The following is a 20,135-nucleotide window of genomic DNA, read 5'->3' as shown; positions in this document are numbered from 1 at the left end:
TACATGTGTTATTGTAACAGATTCTCATGGGAGTTGTGTGTGGAAGTTATTATGCTAGTTTTATGGATGAGAAGAGTTGAAACTGAAGTTTATTCTCATATTCTGCTCCTAGAGTCTACTCTGCTGAACACAGGGGTGGTGATATGAGTGATTTTAAAGTGACACGAAAGCAGTGGCAGGCAGGATGCTGTCCTGGTTTTGCAGGTGGAACATATCAGTTGTCTCAGGTGTTGTGTGGGTCACCCTCAAACTGTTGGTAAAGCAGAGGGTGAGGGCAGTGTCTTCTGTTAAGAAAGTGGTGTGAGGGTCCAGTTCACTTGGAGCACCCCGAACCCCATGGCTCTCAGGCTCGTGAAGCCTTTCAGTGAGAAGTCTGCATTGTGTTTGGGACCCTGGTCTGTTCAGGTTAGGAGGGAGGGGTGGGCTGATTGTTGGTCAGGATGGTGAGAAGAAAGAGATTGATCAGGAGTAAAAGCTATTAAGATTCTTGGTAACTTGGTGGGCCCCTGGAATGTGAAATTGATATTTCAGACCTATTTTTCCTCAGTAGTATGAGAACAAAGATGATTGCTGTGCTTTGAGAAATGTACTGAGAAGAAATAAAATACGTCACAGTTTCAAACAAAATACGAAAATAGGCTTCTTGGCAAGTGGAAATAACACAGAAAGATCTGATTTCAAAGTTGTGTGTGTTAACTTGCCTGGCAGGTTTACTTGAGTTTTTTTGGACAGAGATTGCAACTTTTACCGAAGGGAAAGCTGCCTTTTGGTTTGCATGCCTTGCTTCAGACAGAGTTGGGATCCTGGAACTGGGGCCTGGCTGAGCCAGGGTGGTGCTGAGCAGCATGTGGTCCTGCTGTGCTCGGCTGGGTAGATGGTGTTGATCCAGTTGTCCAGTAAAAGGAAATCATTGGTGTACTGTTGTGAATGGGGGTTATCTGACTTAGGGGAAGGGTAAGAGAATCCAGACTGAGGCAAAGGCTCTTGAGACTGGAGGACTAAACTGTTCATTGTCATATAGGCAGTAAATATTCAACTCTCTACCTTTTTACTCCCTTTGAGCCATATCCAAGTTTTCTACTTCAGACAGCTCTCCCCTATGGGAAGATAGCATTTACTTTTTCTAAGCCACTGGTTAAAGTAGCTGAAGGGAAAGTAAAGGGAAGGGCCTCTGGTTTGGGGAAGGGGTTGGGATTTGAGAGTCATCTACTGGGGCTGGAATCCTCCTTGGAGCAGGGACTCCATGAGACCTTGAAGTTCTCTACCATGATTATAAAGCAAGTGATGGGAATATGAGTTTAGGGAGTGTGGTGGAGATTAATGAGATGACATGTGTTAGGAGCCAGGACAACAAATAATAAGTTATAGATAGTAGAAGAGGTAAGAAAAGAAGCTCTGGGTACTTGACAGATTTGCAGCCAGCATTCAAAAGATTTGTTTTCTAACTTTCCTTGCAGATATTCACACTAGAATTTGTGTTCTTTGTAGCTATCTCCTGCCTTAAGAAACCGCTTTACGGAAATATGGTGCCCTCAAAGCACAAGGCATGAAGATTTAATTCAGATCATCAGCCATAATCTTCGTCCAGGATTATCTCTGGGTAGAACAGATCATAAAGGTGAGAGTATTCAGGTGTGTGGGGTGGTACTGGGGCAGAGAAATTGTGTGTTGGAAGGAGGGGAGTAGGACATTAGTAGTATGTGTATATGGTATGTTCTAAAGACAAATGGGAACGAATAGATCTAAGGAAAATACTAGCCTGGTACCTTCTACTAAAGTATCGCTCCTTCATCAGGGTTACTAAAGTTTAGCTTTCTGATGGTTTCACCTGTTGGCTATCTTTATAATAAGATTTGTTATTATAAAATATATAATATTCATTGGCTAAAGATAAGGGAAATACAGGTTTTTTTACTTGGCTGTGCCATGTGGCTTGTGGGATCCTAGTTCCCCAACCAGGGATCAATCACTGAACCACATGTAATTCCCAGGAAAATGTGGTTTAAATTTTAGTGATTACCACCTTTAGAAAATGTTATAGAATTTTCAACTGCGTTTCTTCAGTAGTTGTCAGCTAACTTATTATTTCACTCTAAAACTTTTTTATTATGAAAATTCTCAAACATAAATAAAATAGAGTAGTATTTTAAAAGCTACCATATGCTTATAATCTAGGTTTAACAGTTCTTAGAATATTCAGTGAGAGCCAAAACATCTTTTTTTCCTCTCTCTCTCAATTGAGCCTTGATTGCCTTGATGTATCCATATTCTTGGCATCAGACTAAATTTAGTACCTAGAACTGGTCTGAGCCTTAATACAAGCCCTAATCCAGGTAGTGTCTGGGTCACTTTCCCCTCTTTCTTAAAGAACGTGAAAGGATATCTGCTTCTTTGAGACTGAGGTTTATGAATACTTAATTTTTTGGAGCAGTTTTCAGGGCACCTTCTTAAAGACCTTAATTCTCAAGTTTTCTTTCTGGTTTTTTGTTTGTTTGGGGGTAGGGGTAGAATGCTGTTCATTGAACCCTATGGAAATGCGATTAAAGCTGTGGACCTCGTGTTCTTTGAAAAAGACCGTCTGTGGGCCCCAGGTTGCAAAGCCCCGTTCTGGAGTCGTCGTAAATAGCAAACCTCTATGCTTCCTTGTCTTAGGGGCTGACATAGCTGAGGTGATGCTGGATTTCATTGACTGGCTGACCCACCAGGAGTTTGGTCGAAGATGTGTGGTCAGTATCAGAGATATCCTGTCCTGGGTCAACTTCATGAACACGATGGGGGAGGAAGCTGCTTTGAAAAGACAGGAGACCATCTCCACAGTGACGTCTTTTGTCCACGCTGCGTGCCTAGTGTACATAGATGGAATCGGCTCAGGTATGTGGGCTGCTGAGACCAAGGGGTTAGGCCAGAGGGGACCATGAGATGGAGCAGGCCCAGACCTCTGAGCCAGGGGCTGTGTACAGATTTTTGTTAACATTTCCAGGACTCACAGTGATTCTCATTTTACTCTTTTTGAGAGGCGATTGTTATAAAAGAATGGAAAAAACTTTTCACTGCTTACAGACCAGGGATTTAGTAAGCACGAAATAGTGATGCTGATTGAAGACTGCTGGTAATGCTCTTGAAGAATTTAACATGGTATTTCTTAACACAGTCATTTAGAGTTAATCGGCCAGAATCCTGTAGTTTGAAGTTTACTACAGTTTATTAAATGTAATATTTAAGTCTTTTTTCAGCCATGAAAATTAGAAATACAAGCCCACCTGACTAAAAGTAGTACCACCCTGGTTGCTCTTTTCTCCAGGCTAATTTATCATGGCATTACTGGAGTGCTTACTGAATAAGCTGCTGTTGAACTGATGATCTGATGGTTTTGGGGGAGCAGGCAGTCACACTTCTTAGCGCTGCTTACATTGGGTATTGTAGTTCACCTAGAATCCGGCTACATGGTTGTGAAACTTGGTACCCTGCTGTCATTTGATGGACTGATCCTCTTCTTCTAGGGGTAACTTCCTCTGGGTTTGGTACGGCTCTCTTGGCTCGCAGAGAATGTCTGAAATTCCTAATCAAGAAACTTTCCAAGATAGGCCGACTTACAGAAAGTCAGAAAAACGAATTGAAGATTTACGACAGACTCAAAGACAAAGAATTCACTGGGATAGATAACCTGTGGGGAATTCATCCATTTTTTATACCAAGGGGTAAGAATGATCTTAAATAAATGAAGATTCTCCTGTGGTTCCTAGATAGTTGACTTTTATTGTGACGTTTAATTTTAGTGTATCATACTCATGGTTACTTTGGAACTAGATAACTGAGTTAGAATCTGACTTGGTATAATCATTATTGTGTGGGTGGTTAAAATATATATAACTGGCATGCAAAAATAGATAATATAGTCTTTGATATATGAATAAATTGTTCCATAAAATACACTTATTCTTGTACTAGTGCTCAAAATAAGACTTTTCCTAAAGTGGTGATTCAGCCCATAATGTTTCAACCATAGAACCTTATCACCTTTTACAAAAACAGTTTTGTGTACCCTTGAGGGCAGGCATTATGGCACTCAGCTTTCTGTCCCTGGCATCTGTCATGTAGCCTAACAGTCATAGACATTCAGAAAATGAGAGATGGATGAGTAAATGAAGTGGTTAAGTGGGAAATGCAAGTGGATTTAAGTTATAATCCTTGCTCTTACTAGGTTGCCTCTGTCAAATATTTAAATGAAGTACTTATATTAGATATCTTTCCAGGGTACTCATGACTTTTTGGATTATTGCTTCCCTAGCAGAGTCATTTATTTCTTGTCCCTCCTTCCTCTCTGTGTTAATAATTGTTGGGCTCCAAGAATACCCAGAATTGTGGGGGTTCAGTGATGAACTAAACCAGCCCAGCTTCCGGCTGAAGAGCATTGCCCCTTTCCCTCTCCCTCATCAGTGGTACTATTTACATCTCTGATGTGGCCATTGTGATCTAGCTGTTAGATCCCTTCCCGAAGCCATCACGGTGGTATTCAGTTCTCTCATGTAGGAGCTGAGGGCTTGTGGCTTGGGACTTGGATAGTCCTTGCTTCTGCTTTCATAGCTGAGAAAATAAATGTTTTTCTAGCTCCACTCCAAACTGATGTACCAGTCTGAAACTTCTTCCAGAAGACATAGTGCATAAATATTAAGCCCTGTAAGACTGCTGTTAGTCCTGCACTTCAGCTACAAGATGCATCCTGAATTATCTGGTGGCTTAAAACCTTGAATGAAATTGTTTTTGTGGAACCATCTGGCCTGTATGCCTAACTTCTGCTTGAGTTTTAGGAAAATACAAGTACAGGGTAAATTGTACAGGCACATGGAGTAGTGATTCCAGGTATAGGTTGTGAAAGGAAATATGCAAAGATGCATGCTTGCAGTTCCAACCTGTGTATAGACGTAAGTGTGGTCATCACAGATGAAAAAAGTATGCTGCTGGTGGTTGTTGGAAAGCACTTTATGAACCCAGAAGTGAGGAAATATATTGAAATAAGGTTAAGCATTTTCACCACGGACGGTACTTCATTGACTGACAGTTTACTTGGTGGGTTTTTCTAATCTCCAGTTGATATATATATATATGATTTCGTGTGATGTCCAGCTTATATACGACTTTTCTCCACTTCAGGACCTGTCTTGCATAGGAATAATATCGCCGACTATGCACTCAGTGCAGGCACCACAGCTATGAATGCCCAGAGGCTCTTAAGAGCTACAAAACTGAACAAACCCATCCTACTGGAGGGCTCCCCTGGTGTGGGCAAGACGAGCTTGGTGGGAGCCTTAGCCAGGGCTTCAGGCAACACACTTGTCCGAATCAACTTGTCAGAGCAAACGGTAAGCTTCATCATGCTGCAGCTGATGGGGATAAGTATAGGGAGTAATATCTGTACCCATTATAGTGTTTCTCATCAGAAATAATTATGAAGTTATCAGAGCCCCAAATATTTCATGGTGATGAAGATCTCAGCAAACCTTATTCTCCCTCCGTGTTCATTAATAGATGACTTTTATAGTATTAGTCTCTCTAGATGCTTTACTCTATTTTGAGATAGAATCATCCACTTTGGTATTTATTATAATATAACCTGTTTGTTTTTGTCCTTTCTAAAGAAATTAATTACAGATAAATTGACCTTTAAACGAAACTAGGGGACAGAGATGACAAATTAGAATCTTCTGGGATGGGGTCTGGGAGCAGGTCCATGCATTGTTTTGGTGTTTTTTAAGCTCACCAGTTTGTTTTCAAGCACAGCCAAAGTTGAAAACTGTTATCTAGGACTCTAGTTGATAGATTCTTAGAGTGCTGAGATGAGAAGGTGCTCCTGGGCTCCTGATTGTGAAATTGATTAGTTCTCTATTGGGTATAAGAATAAGAAGTGGTATGAGGCCTAAGTATCATTTTAGATTTGGGGTCTTGGGATCTAGTTAATTTTTTATATAATATTGGCTTTCCCTCACTTCTTTTTCTTCTCATAGGACATCACAGACCTGTTTGGAGCTGATCTACCAGTTGAGGGTGGCAAGGGAGGAGAGTTTGCCTGGCGTGATGGCCCCTTGCTGGCAGCCCTGAAGGCAGGCCATTGGGTTGTGTTGGATGAGGTGAGAGGACAGCCCATCAGGCCACCAGATAGGATCAGACATGTGAGGAGCAGGGCAGAGTTTGCATAACTTGAGGGCATTTTGCACCAGATCACGTTGTTAGCTAGTAAACACAAATTCTCCAATGAAAAGAATCCTCTGTGGTTTCTTTTACGAGTAAGGAAAGTCAGAAAAGCACATACAGAAGCCCCTCTGCATATCACCTACAGATTCTCCTACTTTTGTGAACTAGCCTCCAGAAAAACATTGCCTCTTCACTAGTTTTATTCTCTAGTCTGTGATAGGCTTGCTGTGTTTCTATTTATTTTCAGAGATAAATATAGTTTACAAATAGTGCCAGACCACTTCATTTCAGCCGAAAGGCTGGGGAAGGTTATAGTAGGAAGACCCGCACAGAACTCTGGTGAGAAAGCAGTCAGTGTTATACGTGCAGGTCGGGGGTAGATTAGTGACTAGAAGACTAGAGCACATCGTGAGACACATAAGTGCTGGGTCTCCATAACTGACAGACAGCTAGAAAGATAATGGAGATGTGATGCACTAACATTTATGATGGTGGCCCAGAGAACTGAGTACTTTGGTGTGTTCAGGAAAGGGCGAGCAAGTAGTGGTACAGGTTAAATGATAATAAGTGACGAAAGTATCACAGATCACTTCTGACACAGGCCCCAACAGGTTCCCTGGATTCGTACCCCGTTGAGTCTGCAGTGACAGGACTGCCATGGAATTCCTTTTCTGCTGAGCTGCTTCCTACTCATCTTGAGAAGAGAGTAAAGAGAGGGACAGATTTTGCCCATCTCCCAACCCTTCCCTCCTACCCCCACCCCCCACCCCCCGCTGAATTTTTGGTGAAAGATAGGTGATAGGATAATCATTAACCAGAAAAAAAAAAAAAAAGAATGCCTAGTTTCAAAGCTTGAGACTGTTGACCGAATCATATTTTGTGGAAATGCATTAGGGACTGCCAGGCAACCTGGACTTGAAGTCATTATGTAAGAGCAGCTTTTAGAACTTGACTCGTATGAGGGTATATAGCAGAGTTTGTGCTTTGAGTGCTTGTGTAAATGTGGCACTTGAAATTCTAATATAATCTGATTCTTGGCCCATTTGCATTTTATTGATTCACATTTCACGTTGAGGTTTTCTATGTTATCTAAAAACCACCAATACTTCAAATCCCTGAGCTCTAACTCAGCTGAGTTTAGCTCCGTTCAGCTCTTTTCATTTCTGGGACACACACAAATCCTCATACTTGTTATTCACATAACTGTTGGCATCATTAGATCCACATTATGTGGTTTATATCATGACTTTGAAAACCGTTTGGAGATTTGATTCAGATTTACTTGATCAAGAAAGGATGTTTACTTATTTAAGTATGTAAAGAGCTAGCTTACTTCTTCTTTTAAAAATTCCCAGATATTTAAGCATGAGATATCTTTGTATTGGTAAGCTGTAATTTATAAAGCAGGCCAATATAGGAGCAGGTAACAGATACAGCCTAATTTTTGAGACTAATTTAACTGCTTTTAAAGAATTTAGTCTGACTCTTCAGTTTACTTAAAAATTATTGCTATTTTATACACCCCAAATTTCTCTTAACATATAGATGAAATATTAATAGTAGACTGAATACATGTCATTTCAGCTTAACAAACACAGTGTTACCAATGTTGTTTGAACTCTGTCCCTATCCCTGTTGAAGATAAGACTACTTTTCATGTGTATTATTCCTATGTTTTTTGTTCTAGCTGAATAGCATATAAAATAAATATGCACTTTTTTCTCCAAATAGCTTAACTTGGCTTCTCAGTCAGTCTTGGAAGGACTCAATGCTTGTTTTGACCACCGAGGAGAAATCTATGTTCCTGAGTTAGGAATGAGCTTTCAAGTGCAGCATGAGAAAACCAAGATTTTTGGCTGTCAAAATCCTTTTAGACAAGGAGGCGGAAGGAAGGGCTTGCCCAGGTCTTTCCTAAATAGATTCACTCAGGTAAGATTTACTGTTGCCCAAAACCCAAAGGTGGTCCCAGGGGTAATAATAGCTATGAGGGTGCCCACTAGGAGGATGAGACAGGCTCAGTTGTAATAGTCTGCTTCTCGATTTCATGTCTGGGTGTGATGGCTGTTAGTGTGACTGATTGCTGTCATCTTTTCTCTCCTGGTGTGAGTCCTTTATCTTAGGTTTAAGAGGACCTGGTGTGTTATCAGATGGAGAAAAGTAAGATCACCACCATCTGGAGGATTCTATTAGTGTGCTCAGGGATTAAGGCCAATCTTTTTAAGTGTCTGTTAGAACATTAAAAAATTATTTTATAATGAAAATAGTGCATTAATCTCAGAAAAGTATAAAAAACTACCATGAAGAGTAAAAAATCCAATTTCTCCATACCAAAGTCAATCACCATTGATAGTTGTATCTGTTTTTATTGCCACAGCAGTGTGTGTGTGTGTGTGTGTACATACACTTACTTATTTTAACATCTTGTTTCAAAGTAGTGGCTTGGAAATGCCTCTAGATGTTAGCTTTCTTTAATGTTCCTTTCTTGGTAATTAAGACTTTACTAAGTATCTTTTAAGAAGTTTATAGAAAATTTTCAAAACTGTTGAGAAGTTGATCAGATTTAAAAATGAATGTTGTATACTTACCATCCAGATATTTGAGAGAATTTTACATAATAGATTAAAATTACAAATATTCTTAAAATATTAATTGCAGGTATCTTTCTCTAAACCATTAGAATAAAGCTAACAAGAAAACCTTCTGCTCTGTATTTCAAAGACTTTATATGATTCCATATCCTGAGAATGCAAGAAAAGAAATTTCTGTAAATGAGATATATATATTTCTAAGGCATTGTTCCTTTGGTATTAAATAAAAATACTATGTAGGTCATGGCAGTCATGTTTGGTAAAGAGAAATGATGGCGTTTTTTTTCATGTTATTTTTGGATTTTCTAGGTCTTTGTGGATCCCCTTACAGTAATTGACATGGAGTTCATTGCCAGTACTCTGTTTCCAGCCATTGACAAAAATATTGTTAAAAAAATGGTTGCTTTCAACAACCAAGTAAGTACCTATGTGCATTAATTGTTCTTTATATTTCTGGCTTATTTGAATCATTGTTTTCTCAATATGGAATACTACCTCATTACCAGTCTCTGCAACTGAGATAAATCATATAGAACTCGAAAAGTTCCTAGTGGTTCCTAGTGGAAGGCAAGCTACTCCTTTGAGAGTTACAGTACTTCAGGTCTGTTGCATGTATCATTTTATAATGCTTACAGGGTATTCCTGGCATCGAGAAGCCTGAGTCGGGAGGAGACAGCTGAATCCAGCCTGTTAATGTGTTTCAGATTATGTGTGCACTTGTACTATGTTGATAGTACTTAACGCAGTCCCAAGCGGTGGGAGGTGCTTCCCAGTAAGGGTGTTTTCTTTTCAGATTGATCATGAAGTGACTGTTGAGAAGAAATGGGGGCAAATAGGAGGACCCTGGGAATTCAACCTCCGCGACCTTTTCCGCTGGTGTCAGTTGATGCTCGTTGACCAGTCCCCTGGGTGTTATGATCCTGGTCAGCATGTGTTTTTGGTCTATGGTGAGAGAATGAGAACCAAGGAAGATAAAGAAAAGGTGAGTTTCATGCTTGCTCTTTATATTTCTTTGATTTCTCCCTGAGGGAGAGAAAGGCTGTACTTGCATCAACAGTACCAAAGTCAGTAACGCAGCTTGGAAATTTAGAAATTAAGGGCAGAAACAAAAACTTAATCTGTCTCAGAGTGTCATAGTGTAGTTTGCTTTAGAGGACACAGTTTGCTTACCTATCTACATTGCCATGATCGCTTACCTTCTTAAACAATATCACCCTGCAACAATAAAGGCTTGGTCCTCATCACCTTGGTTCCAGGCACAAAGATGAGAAGCAGGAGGAGAGAGGTGATAACAAGTAGAAGAAGAGGGTTTTCTACCTTTAAATAGATGTCAAATTGCAAAATACTTAATCTAGAAAGTATAAATAGATAAAAGGGAGGATATTCTGTATCTAAATGAAAGTAAAAAATACCCCTTCACTCCAGTGCTTTGGCCACCTCATGCGAAGAGTTGATTCATTGGAAAAGACTAATGCTGGGAGGGATTGGGGGCAGGAGGAGAAGGGGACAACAGAGGATGAGATGACTGGATGGCATCACTGACTCGATGGACGTGAATCTGAGTGAACTCTGGGAGTTGGTGATGGACAGGGAGGCCTGGCGTGCTGCGATTCATGGGGTCGCAAAGAGTCGGACACGACTGAGCGACTGAACTGAACTAAACTGAAGTAGAAAATAACACCAGAATTCCTCGCTTAGTAAACTGTAATAATGGATGCATTTTGCTTTGTGGTATTTAAAATGCAGTTCATGGAAAATTTCACAACAGCTGCAGTTAGGAGATGCTGTCATGACCTCTTACAGATGAGGATCCAAGGCTCAGTCATGGAGTCTGTGTTTTGAGTGGCAGAGGCAGCTCTCCAGCCCAGACCTTTCCACTTTGCTTGCTGTTTCTTCTACTGTATCACAGTTGCTCACAAGCAAAGTAACAAAGTAGTTTACAAATTCATGTGAGTTAGAAACAGAAATGTGAAGATGTGGCTGTCCATGGCACATGTGGCTCTCAGACACTTTGGTTGTGCTCCTGAGAGCACAGATCCTTGTTTATGTGGTATCCAGAATCCAGCCCAGCATTAACAACTCATGTGTAACATGCGAGTGGCTTTCAGTCTTTATACTAGGACAAAATATTCAGTTCATTTTTTTTAAATTAATGCAACTTTATATAATTCACCTATCATCAGTTGGTATTTTAATTTCTTTATCAACTTACTCTAGTATGTTAACAGTGGCCAGACTGGCCAGTGTTGAGTAATTGATGTTGGTCAGATGATGAATTACTGTAGGGTGTAGAAGGTTTTTACCCCTCCTTCAATTCAGTTGTTTTAGTTGACCAAATGTTTTCTGAGAGGAAAAGAAAAGTTAAGAAAAATAATAGAAGGAGAAAGGTTGTAAAAGTAATTTGTAATTTTTAACTCTGGTATACCATCAGAGAGAGGAGGTGGTATGCTTTAGAGTGAAATATAAGGTCAAAAATCACCCAGACCCAGGAGGGAGCATTTTCTTCTGTGCTGCTTTTCGGCTCTTAGTGTTGACACTCATTTTGTCTTTGTCTTTATTGTTTTTATTTTCACTCCAGTGTATATTGATTAGTATGAGTATTGCTATTTTGTTCGAGTGCACTACTTATCGTAAATACTTTGGGTGGCAGGAATCTTTGCTGCTGCTGTGGGCTAAATTAGTGATTTTTATACATCCTCATCTCCTCTTAGATTTTTAAAAGAAATGCAAGAAATAATACTATTAGCAAAAAGTTTTTAACAGTCTTGCTGCTAAGGAAGGGACAAATAAATGTAAATACAGAAATAATGCTTTTCTGCATAAATATTTAGCAGGATAATAATGCTTTTCCAGTCAGACAGGCTTAGATTTAAATTCAGTTACCATCTATGAGCAAATCACATAACTTGTGTGAATATAATTGCCATATCCATAAAATAGAAATAGAAATATTTTGAGAGGGTATTTGGATGAGAAATAATCTATTAAAGCACCTAATATAATGTTTGGCACACGGCAGGTATCAGGAAATGACGGTCATTGTTCTCCATAAACTTCATGCTTCTGTCTTCTACCTTCTTGAAAGCAAATTAATATTTTATCTTGAGATCTGCTGTAGTTTCCATGGCTCTGTTTTAATTTATGGTATATTCTCTCTAGAGAATATTCTCTCTGGAATCTCATAATTTGAGGTTATTGCTCTTTTCTTGAGCTTCCATTTATTTCCTTCTGAAGAATTAAATAAATGCAATCTTTTTTAATAGGAAAATTCAAAAGGGTAATAACTCACAATTTTGTGATTTTCATATTGCTGTTCATATTTACTAGTGTTTATTCTAGAAGGTTTGGCCCAGAATTTGATGTAATGATTTGCATTTTGATTTTATCATCATCTTCCTTTAGGTCATTGCTGTGTTCAAGGATGTGTTTAATTCAAATTCCAACCCGTACATGGGAACCAGGCTATTGCACATCACTCCCTATGATGTTCAGGTGAGGCAAACAGGCTGATGCTCTTCCACAGTCCTCTCTGGCTTCGGCTCCCACTCCAGGCACACTTGTGAAATCTTGCTGGGCTGTCTTTTTCAGCTGGGCTACTCAGTGCTTTCCCGTGGCAGCTATGTTCCTCCACCGACCTGCCGTCCCCTGTCGCTCCTGCACCAGTCTTTACAGTCACTGGAGTCAGTTATGAAGTGTGTACAAATGAGCTGGATGGTCATCCTCGTGGGGCCAGCCTCAGTGGGCAAGACCAGCTTGGTTCAGCTCCTGGCACACCTTACTGGTCACACTTTGAAGATCATGGCCGTGAACAGTGCAATGGACACTACAGAGCTTCTGGGTGGATTTGAGCAGGTAACTGATCTGCCCCTGTATTTTTATGCAGGGCACTAAACGGTGCGGTCTTCTGTGTTGGGGTTGCTACGGAAGCAGTGGCCATTGGCTATGCTGTGTTCATGTGCTCTGGAAATTGCAGGTTGATCTTATCCGGCCGTGGAGGCAGCTCCTTGAGAAGGTGGAGGGCACAGTCAGGGCCCTGGTAAGAGACAGCCTCCTTGTCAGTGCCGACGACGCAGAAGTAGTGCTGCGAGCCTGGAGTCATTTCCTTCTGACGTATAAGCCCAGGTGTCTTGGGGAAGGTGGTAAAGGTGTCACGATGGAGATTGTCAACAAGCTGGAAGCAGTGTTACTGCTTATGCAGAGACTCAACAACAAAATCAACTCCTACTCCAAGGCAGGTATGTCTCTTTAGGTGTGTGTATCAGTCACTTGGCATTGCCCATAGAATGTCCACCCACAGGTAATACATTTGTACGTGCAATGCCCACAACTTTTAAAAATGAATTTGATGATTAGATTAACAGTCGAGGTTTGGAAATAGAAAGTTTCCTAGAAAGTAAAGTGAAGCTCATGTAAACTATTCAGAATTGATGATCCTAAGCAAAGGAAAGAAATTGATTACTGAGTTTGACTTATTTTGTGAGTAATCAGCCACAGTGACTTGCATGCAAATCTGGTTTTATTTTTTGTTGGCCTGTTTTTTAAACTTATTAATAATTTCCCAAAAAATTGAGTATTTTTAAACTGAAGAATAGAAGTCTGAATTAATAGCTTGGATATGTTTATTCATTTTGTATAGAAGGTGGAAGAAATTCCTTAGTTGATCTGGAAGCATTCAGCTCCCATCTTGTAGTGCAGCTTTTTGGCTGGGAGGGGAGAACTGATTAAAAGTTGAAGCCTGTCACTTAGATTGCCATCCTTTATTTCCAAAACCTGCTCATAATGGGTTATTCCTAAGGAATCCTTAGTTATTCCCTAGAAATAGTGGATTCCCTAGGGATGAAGAAATGACCCCGCCTCTTTTAGCTGTGTCAACATTGTATCCATGGCTCTGGGTCAAATTGTTTACTTTCTTAGTTAAGACAGTGATTTCATTACTGATTTGATCTATCATGTTCCGATTCAAACTCACCATTTGAATTTGAAATTCTTTGCTCATTCATTCAAATTAATTATTAGATATATTTAATGAAGTCATATATGACTATTCTATAGCTTCCCTGCTAGCTCATTCAGTAAGAATCTGCTTGCAGTGTAGGAGACCAGGGTTCAGTCTCTAGATTGGGAAGATACCCCTGGAGAAGGAAATGGCAACCCACTCCAGTATTCTTGCCTGCAAAATCTCATGGACAGAGGAGCCTGACAGGATATAGTCTACAAGGTCGCAAGGGTCGGATACAACTTAGTGATTAGACCCACCCCCATATCACTTTATATTTTTTAACTGTTAGAGATTGTAAACTCACCATTGAATTCGTATCGAGTATTGGATACTGTATAAAATATATTTACTTTTAACCCTCACTACAAGGAAAGATAACTCCATTTTGTACATGGGGAAATAAATGCTCATAGAGGTTAACCTGCCCAGTGTCTTCTTGTTATGATGTGTTTAGACTCGGTTTTGGTTCCAAGCCTCTCTGACTTCAAAACCTGAAATCTGGTGTGTATATATTTCTTCTGTAAGTCAGTTAAAATTTAAATATCTAGGGTAAGTTCTCACAGCCCATTCTCAATACTGCTTTTTATTTAGGATTTATTTTCATAGTGAGTAATTTCTTAGGGATATCAATAGAGTCTAAAAGGCTGGCTGTAAAACTTGTCTACTACTATTTTATTTTTGATTGAAAATAGCTTCTTTTTTAAACTATTTATATTTTAATGTTTCTGTGATAAACATGTATGACTTTTAAAATATATTCTAGGTGTTTCATATTTTACCTTAAAATCTTTATATATATTGAATATTTTATAATAGCTTTATTAACATCAGAATGCAGCACTTAGTAACTTTAAAAAGCCAGAAGATATGTCTAGTCATGTTTATTAGATTCTGGACATTTTTATTCAAGTTGCTGAGTGCTGTGTTTTGGTGTTCTGAGGGTTTCTTTGAATGGCGGGTAAGGCTGTTGAGTTGCTTTTGGATCATTTTTATCTTTTCAAGCTTGCTATTAAGCTGTTTAAGGTCAGGGCCAGAGTCTCCTTTATGTGCTAAGTCACTGTTGATTCTTTGTGCTAAGAAGAGTCAACTTAGCTAAGTCGTGTCTGACTCTGCAACCCCTTGGACTGTAGCCCACCAGACTCCTCTGTCCATGGGATTTTCCAGGCAAGAATACTGGAGTGGGTTGCCATTTCCTTCTTCAGGGTATCTTCCTGACCCAGGGATCGAACCTGCATCTCTTATATGCAGGCATGTTCTTTTTTCACTAGTGCCACCTAGAAGTTAAGAGTCCATAAACTCTTAACCTGTGTATGCATGCCAAGTCAAATTAGCCCCTCTTTTGAGGCATGGCCCTGTGTAATCTCTTTTGAAGGTCCGGTTGTTCCATGGGGTCTCTTCACTTTGATTGGTGGGAACTGGAGTGTTATTCAGCCCTGTGTGAACTCTGGGAGTTGTTCAGTTCACAGCTCCCCAGTAATAGTTCTTTCCTTGGAATTTTTTACACATGGAATTTCAGCCTTCCCTTGCATGTGGAGATTCTTATTGAGCCAAAGACACAGGGACCTCTTTCTGGATTTCTGAAGCCCTTTGAATAACTTTTTCCTTTTGAGTATCCTGCCTCTCATTCAGGTTGCCTCCATCTCCCTGAGTTTCAGTTTGTGTCCTCAAGTCAGTGAGATCTCGGGACCTGTTTGAATTTCCTCTCCCTGCTTTGCAATCTAGAAATTACGTTCAGGCCGAAAGCCAGTCTATTATAGGGCCTCCTTCCCTTAGGTGTCACAGTTCTGTGCTGTCTGTTTTCCAGTGTCTGAAAGTAGTTGTGATTCATATAGTTTACCAGGTTTCTAGTTGTTGACACTGTGAGGTTAAGTCTAAATCTTGTTAATCCTTCATGGCTAGAAGCAGAAATATATTACCTTGTGATATGAGAAAGGGTTGGAATCAATTTCTAATAAGGAAGACGAATTGAAAAATTTCCAGGAAAGGGCTATATAAACTGTAGAGTAAATAAATACCAGTTGTTACTATATATGATGTGGTCATTATAAAGGAAGCCTGGTTTGATGACATTAATTACATTGTGCAAACTTATAGCACTTTTATGTGGTATAAATGCAGTAATAAGTAGGAGGCTTTATCCTTCTGCCATTTGAGAAATTAAAACAGGTAAAGATTATTTACCTTCTTTATCACCCTTGAGTTGACTCTTACCTAGCCATTCATTCAGAAAACCCTTAAGAAGTATTTTCTATCCCCAAACCTAATTTTCTTGTTCAAACGTTTACCTTATTATGAAACTTTTAAGAACTGAGCCATACATTTCCAGCCTTCTTTTAATAAGCTCTTCGTTTTTATTTTGTTTGCTTTTGATTGCCCTGGTTTGAAATTAAGTGCTATGACTGTGATATTTCAGAGTTTGCCAAACTCGTGGAGGAGTTCCGAAGCTTTGGGGTGAAGCTTATGCAGTCAGCCAGTGGCCACAGCCGTGGCACGTTCGAATGGGTTGACAGCATGTTGGTTCAGGCCCTGAAGTCTGGAGATTGGCTTTTGATGGACAATGTTAACTTCTGCAAGTAAGGACCTTCTGTTCAATCATGAGTGGGCCTGACTGAAGTTTGGGATACGCTTGTCAAAGTAGAAACCCAGGTGGAAGCTTTACTGTTTTTAATCCAGTTTTCTTAACTATAAGCACATCCTCTGCTATATTCTGTAGACTTCCCCTTGTGGTGAACAATGGTAGTTGGTCATTAGCTGCAAGATTTACATTCTAGCAGATAGTTTTGAGCTGAACTGAAGTTGGATTATTTTTGTGAAATTGGATTATTTTTTACAACCAAAACTTCCTTTGAGTTACATGTTTTCATTTAACCTCAGAAAACTTCCTTTTGTTAGGGTCATTCTGAAGTACAGATTTTTATAATGGAGGATCTGATAACAGAGCAGACATTTAGTAAATGTGCATTCTAACTGTATCACTTGATTCTAAAGTAAGGAAAAGGACAAGCGTGAAGCTGCTATGCCTACACAGTGAGTGCACTACAGGTCAGATGATGGGCTGCTCTACATTCTGAACATTTTCAGAATGTCCTCAATTAAAATCCAGTTACATTTATGACTCTCTAGGCTGTGTGCCTTCAGGGAGTGAAAAAGGGTATTGATCAGCTAAGAGATCTTAATTCTGTCCGGGGGTGGGGGTTGGGTCAGGAGGAGTGAGAGGCCTGAGCCAGGGCAGTGGTCAGTGTGGCACTCGGGCCTGTCCACCATTCGGGTTCTCTCTGTGCAGCCCATCGGTGCTGGATCGTTTGAATGCTTTGTTGGAACCTGGAGGTGTCCTCACTGTTAGTGAGAGAGGAATGATCGATGGATCCACTCCCACCGTAACACCACATCCCAATTTCAGGTATTCCTACTTCAAAGTCTCAACCTGGATATCAGAGGTGGCCATGCATTAGGGCCTCCTTACATATTATATTTGTACACTCAGTCAGCAGAAAGATGAGGTCCCTGCCTAGGGTTGGTAGTGAAGGGTGGAAGCAGGGAGACCCATTAAAAGCATTTTGCAGTAGTTCATGCAAAAAATGATGGCTTACACTAGGGCAGTCAGATCAGTTGGACTTGCTGATGGGCTTGTGGGTTAAGAAGAGGAGGAAGCAATGATAGCACCTAAGGTTCTGGCTTGAGTAATGAGGCAAATGGGGTGCTATTCATTGAAAAAGGGGAAACGGGCAAAGAAGCAGGTTTGGTGCAAGGAGGGAACAGCAGGAATCAGCTGTTGAGTTCTGGGGGTAAGGGTGAGCTATCAGATGGCTAGATGCAGAAGTTGATGGACACCGACTATTATGAAGCTAAGTGTTTCTGGAGAATACACTCCTCTTTTTTGTTCTCTCTGTAGATGAGTTAGAATGATGAATTAGCACTGGCTTATTTGGGGAATATCTGAGAGTAAGAATTTTACAGCCCTCAGCACTCAAAGTGGATACACAATCCTTAGTTCCTTAGAGAAACTGACTTGCTGTATTGATGCACTTGGAACTAGAGGATAGAATGCAGATGAAGACAGCATCTGTGAGTTGAGTCAGCGGTGTCCAGCTCCTGATGATGAGCCACATGTGCTTTGCCCTTGCCAGGTGTTGCAGAGCTACACTGTTGGTTGCACTGAGATTTTTTTTTTTTTTTTTTTGCACTGAGATTTTGACGTCTTTTTCCCCCTTTGAATTGCTTGTACTACTAGACTTTTTCTCTCAATGGATCCTGTTCATGGAGAAATATCCCGAGCTATGAGGAATCGTGGACTTGAAATCTACATTTCAGGAGACAGGGACGGGAGCATCCCAGATGACCTAGATCTGAAAGTCCTACTGCACAGCCTTGGGTTGGTGGGGGACAGCGTGTGTGACACCCTTTTGGCTTTGCACTCAGAGACCCGAAGTGCTGTTGTAGGTAAGGTGCTTGACTTCCAGGCCTCTGCAGGGTTTTATTCCTCTAGAAATTCATGTCATTCCACTTGACTGCTTGTGTAGGAGTTCTTTCATTTAGTGTACATAGAGATGGAAATGACCTAGAAAGCCTATTAATAATACAGATGTACTGGCTACTCTCCTCCTGCCCCTGCCCGCCAAGAGATTGGGTTCCGCCGGTCTGAGTGAGCCACAGGAATCACCGTATCAAGAGCTTCCCAGGGAATTCTGAGGCATGCAGTCAGAGGCCCACACTTGGAAGAATATTACTTTTGACACTGAGATTGGTGAAGGTTGTCCTAAAAATCTTTCACGGTCATCATTGAATCTCTTGTAGGCTGAATAAAGAGGGAACTTGGAATTGTTTAAAACAGACAGGTATTACTTCTTCTAAATGTCCAAAGATACAAGAAAGGGCAGTAATAATAACAATGAAACATAATGAAATGTTATTTATTAAGTAAACTACTCTGTGTTAGGTACAATGTTGGCTGCTTATTTAAGCCTCATATTAGTTCTGCAAGCTACGTTTCCATTTTACAGATGAGACTGAGAGGTTGAGTAACTTAGGAAAGCCACACAGTTAATAATGACAATTGAGTTGGATTTCAAAGCCCCTGGTGCTTTTTGGCGCCACGTTCATCAGCTTTAGGTCGAGGGTGTATATGGCCAGGCTTTATCATGTTTAAGTCATCGGTCACTTCCTCACAACGTGCTGCTCCCTGAGAGTGAGTGGGGGAGGCAGGCTAGCAGGGAACGAACATGAATGAATGTTCTCACAGGTTCACTGAGTTCACTAGTGAGCCCCCTGGAGTCCACTTGGAAGGCTTTCTGAGATAAGTGCCCGGGTGGAAGTTTGATGTGAAGATGTAATTTGTCCATTTTCTCTGGAGACTTTGCAGAATCTGTTGCTTACGGATGGCACCGTTTTTTCTTTACAGCTTCTCCAGCGTCCTCGGTGTCGAACCTCATTCAGACAGCCTCACTCATCGTGCAGTATCTGCAGCGAGGCCTGAACTTAGACAGCGCATTTTCTAAAGCGTGCTGGGAAGCATATGTCCGCTCCCAGGCTTCCCCAGCAAACCAGCAGGTATGTGAGGTGTCTGACACAGCTTTCTGCAGTACAACACTACAGGAGGTAGGAGGATGCTCTGCTGGCAGCAACTTTAATGGCCTTAGAGAGCTCACCTGCAGTTATACTGTAACAGATCAGGTATCCAGGCACTTTTCTGGAAAATAGCGTAAATGTGATTAAATATGCCTTGAAATTTGCCTCTCAGCAGAAAAAGTGAAATTTTGTCATGTTGTGTATTGAGAAATGTGTCTTGACTGTTGAGAGGCTCACAGGGAGCCTAGAAGACTGCCATTAATTACTCCACTAGTTTTCGACAAGAGCACTGTGTCTTGGGGACCATACACCATGTATTTCTGTCTCCCACCAGCTCGTGCAGGCTCTCCTAGAGAAACATGTTTCTTCACTGCAAGCACACGAAACCTGGGGCAGCTCCCTTCTTGCCTTGGGGCTGTGGCCAGATTCTCTGCCCTCGGCTCTCTTCACTACAGAAGATTCTCACCTCTCTAAAGTCCGAAGCGACGGGCAGATCTTAGCGTATTGTCTCAACAGGCTGAGCATGAAAACAAGCAACTGGGCAAGGTTAGCGGAGCCTTAAGCTTGTGTGTGTCTCTCTTGACTTTTCCTCCCTCCCTCCCTTCCTTCCTGCTTTCCTCCTTCCCTCTCTTTCTCCCTCTCTCTTTTTTTACATGGTCATGGTCATGACCCAGTATATTTGACCATAATGTTACATCATCATTTTCCACATAGTTTCATTGTTTGTTGTGATATTGCTCCCTATTTATTATTTATTATAGGTACATGTTTTGATTTTCCCTCTTTAGAGGGAA

General features: G+C 40.7%; 1 protein-coding gene across 3 annotated transcripts in view; it reads left to right on the top strand.

Moving 5' to 3' along the window:
* MDN1 (midasin AAA ATPase 1) overlaps positions 1-20,135 on the top strand; it is a 140,340-nt gene that overhangs the window by 60,694 nt on the left and 59,511 nt on the right. For all 3 annotated transcript variants that reach the window (XM_045161957.1, XM_045161956.1, XM_045161955.1), the window contains exons 33-48: positions 1,489-1,618; positions 2,653-2,871; positions 3,501-3,698; positions 5,152-5,360; positions 6,003-6,125; positions 7,921-8,118; positions 9,087-9,194; positions 9,571-9,759; positions 12,180-12,269; positions 12,366-12,629; positions 12,751-13,012; positions 16,190-16,349; positions 17,060-17,176; positions 18,008-18,216; positions 19,175-19,323; positions 19,676-19,887. In XM_045161957.1, coding sequence (XP_045017892.1) covers positions 1,489-1,618; positions 2,653-2,871; positions 3,501-3,698; positions 5,152-5,360; positions 6,003-6,125; positions 7,921-8,118; positions 9,087-9,194; positions 9,571-9,759; positions 12,180-12,269; positions 12,366-12,629; positions 12,751-13,012; positions 16,190-16,349; positions 17,060-17,176; positions 18,008-18,216; positions 19,175-19,323; positions 19,676-19,887 — 2,837 coding nt within the window. The remainder of the gene's footprint in view (positions 1-1,488; positions 1,619-2,652; positions 2,872-3,500; positions 3,699-5,151; positions 5,361-6,002; positions 6,126-7,920; positions 8,119-9,086; positions 9,195-9,570; positions 9,760-12,179; positions 12,270-12,365; positions 12,630-12,750; positions 13,013-16,189; positions 16,350-17,059; positions 17,177-18,007; positions 18,217-19,174; positions 19,324-19,675; positions 19,888-20,135) is intronic.

This window comes from Bubalus bubalis, chromosome 10 (genome assembly GCF_019923935.1).
Source record: "Bubalus bubalis isolate 160015118507 breed Murrah chromosome 10, NDDB_SH_1, whole genome shotgun sequence".
Classification (NCBI taxonomy): Eukaryota; Metazoa; Chordata; class Mammalia; order Artiodactyla; family Bovidae; genus Bubalus; species Bubalus bubalis.
Note: the sequence above shows the minus strand (reverse complement) of the source record. Positions and strands in the feature narration are given on the sequence as shown.